Raw genomic sequence first — 2,232 nt, forward strand, 5'->3', positions numbered from 1 at the left:
AGGGAGGGAGGGAGGGAGGAAGGGAGGAAGGGGGAGAGAGCATACTTGACGAGGAGGAAAGCTCCTCGGCGATTGGTGGCAGAGTCAGATCCATTGCCATGATGCCAACGTCAAGGATCCGGATCGCGGGAGAGTGGGGGAGGGGGGCTATGCGCGCGCGCACACACACACACACTCACACACGCTCGGATACAGACAGACACACACACACACAGGGGGAGGGACTGCATCGGTGACAAGGGCGGAAAGAGAGCGCATGGGTGGGTGGAGGGGAGTGGTGAGCGGCGGCATGGTCGGTCGAGATCCGGGCAGATCGGCCAGCTGACGCACCGGACACAAGTGGTGGCCTCCTTCTTTCGGATGGGAGCCGGCGCGTGGCACTATCTCTCTTTCTCTCGTGCTTGGTCTCTCGGGCTCTCTCTCTCTCTCTTTCGCGAGGGCGCGAGCGCGAACGCGCACCGGGAAGGGGAGCGGGGGTGCGCCTTCGGCCTGCACGAGGGAGGGGAGGGAGGCAGGCGGTGTCGCAGGCGGGGGCGGGGGGAAGGGCGGGCAGTAGGGAGGAGAGAGGGGGCGGAACAGGAGGGTGGGGTGGGGGGGCAAAGAGTAGTGGTGGGTGGCGGAAGGGGGCAGGCAGGGCAGGCGGATCGGCAAGGGGGGGGGGGATGGAGAGATTAGGTGCCGGCGATGGGCCGGCGGGCCCCGGGCTGCTCCCTGGCCTCTGATTTAGGCATCGGGCGCGGACCGACCAGGGGCCAGGGCGACCCCGGGAAAGGGGCTGAGGCCCAGGCGGGTCGCTGGCCACCATGGCTGAGGGCCACGACGGTCAAGCCAGCTGGCGGGAGCGGGGGGGGGGGGGGCGGCGGCAGAGGGGGAACAGACCAGCCACCAGGGGAGCCCACGGCGCCTGGTGGGGAGACTCGCCGGGCAAATGCATGCACACGCGTACGCACTCGGAGAGGGAGTTGTGGCAGCGGGGTCTGAAGGCGCCGGCAAGCAATGCGCTCGCGCGTGCACACACACACACACACAGGCACAAGGGCAGCTGCAAGGAGAGTTAATAAGCCCTGGCCAGGCATTGGGCGAGCATCTGTCGGTGGTCTCCTCAAAGCCACAGCCACTCGGGCTTCCAAACGGCAGACCGAAGTACGTGCGTTCCGTGGCGGCGGCCCGGCGGCTGCGGCTCCCCCCCCCCCGCCGGAGGGCGGTGGCACGGTCGGGACCGGTGGCTCGCGCTGCAACTCATGGGTGGAAAAGCCCCAGCAGGGGGGGGAAGGGGGAACCGACCGAGCGAGGATGCCCCCGGATGACCGGTGCACCCACAAGTAGCCGGCTTGGCCCCCATGTTGCGGAGCTCGCATTCTCGCCCTCCCACACACACGCACCGGCCCCTTGGCTCTCGGGTGTGTTGTGCAAAAGTGCTTGTAACGTTGGGTATGCAAGTGTACGTATGTATCTTTTTGCATGGGTACATGGGTGTGTCGGGGTGGACAGGCGGGCGGGGATCCATCCATCGCAGACATCCTCCCTACGGTAATGGGATCGCGAGGCCAGCCGTGTGTCCGTCCCTCCCCGGCATGCCGGCCGAAGCGCGCATGCGAACCCCTGCGAGACGGGCCCAGCCCTGTCCGGAAGGGCCGGAGGCGAGAGGATTAAGCCACGCGCCGGCAATGGCCAGACCATCGAAGCGCGCCGGCCGGAGCACGGCCGCCCCTCCTTGCTGCTCGCCCCCCCCCCCCCCGGTCCGGACGTTGCGGCCGCCCAAGCGACCACGGGCCACGGCTGAGGTCCCGACATGCACACTGCGGGTGACCCCTTGACCCTCGACCCCCGGCCCCCCCCCCCCGGCCCCCGGGCTCCGAGTTCCCGTGCCGGCTCCCCGGCCGGAAGAGGTTGGAGTCGCGCGGACAGCTCTCAGGACGCTCAGGAGCCTGAGGGGACATGGCTGACAGACGCCTATGCGTCCTCACCGGCAACCGGGGCCCACCCCGGGGAGGACACATTGGGCGCCCTGGACACGGGCGCCCATGTCCCAATCGTCCGGGGAAACGAGGCATTCGGTGGTCCAAGGGGGGGCGGCATCAGGAACTCACACCGGATTCCCCCCTCCCCGCCCACCGCCGCCCCCGTGCCCCTGCCCCGACCTACCCGGCGGCGAAAAGCACCCCACTCCCGGGGGGAAGCGGGGGGGGGGGGCGAGAAAGGGGGATCACACTCTGTCCTCCCCCCCCCCCC

The 2,232-nt window shown here is 69.4% G+C and overlaps 1 protein-coding gene across 1 annotated transcript in view; it reads right to left on the reverse strand.

Moving 5' to 3' along the window:
- H696_00547 (hypothetical protein) overlaps positions 1 to 174 on the reverse strand; it is a 9,627-nt gene extending 9,453 nt beyond the window's left edge. Inside the window, exon 1 of the mRNA XM_009494423.1 lies at positions 46 to 174. Coding sequence (XP_009492698.1) covers positions 46 to 100 — 55 coding nt within the window. The 5' untranslated portion in view covers positions 101 to 174. The remainder of the gene's footprint in view (positions 1 to 45) is intronic.
- Between the last annotated feature and the right edge of the window lie 2,058 nt (positions 175 to 2,232).

Source organism: Fonticula alba (genome assembly GCF_000388065.1).
Source record: "Fonticula alba strain ATCC 38817 unplaced genomic scaffold supercont2.1, whole genome shotgun sequence".
Taxonomy (NCBI): Eukaryota; order Rotosphaerida; family Fonticulaceae; genus Fonticula; species Fonticula alba.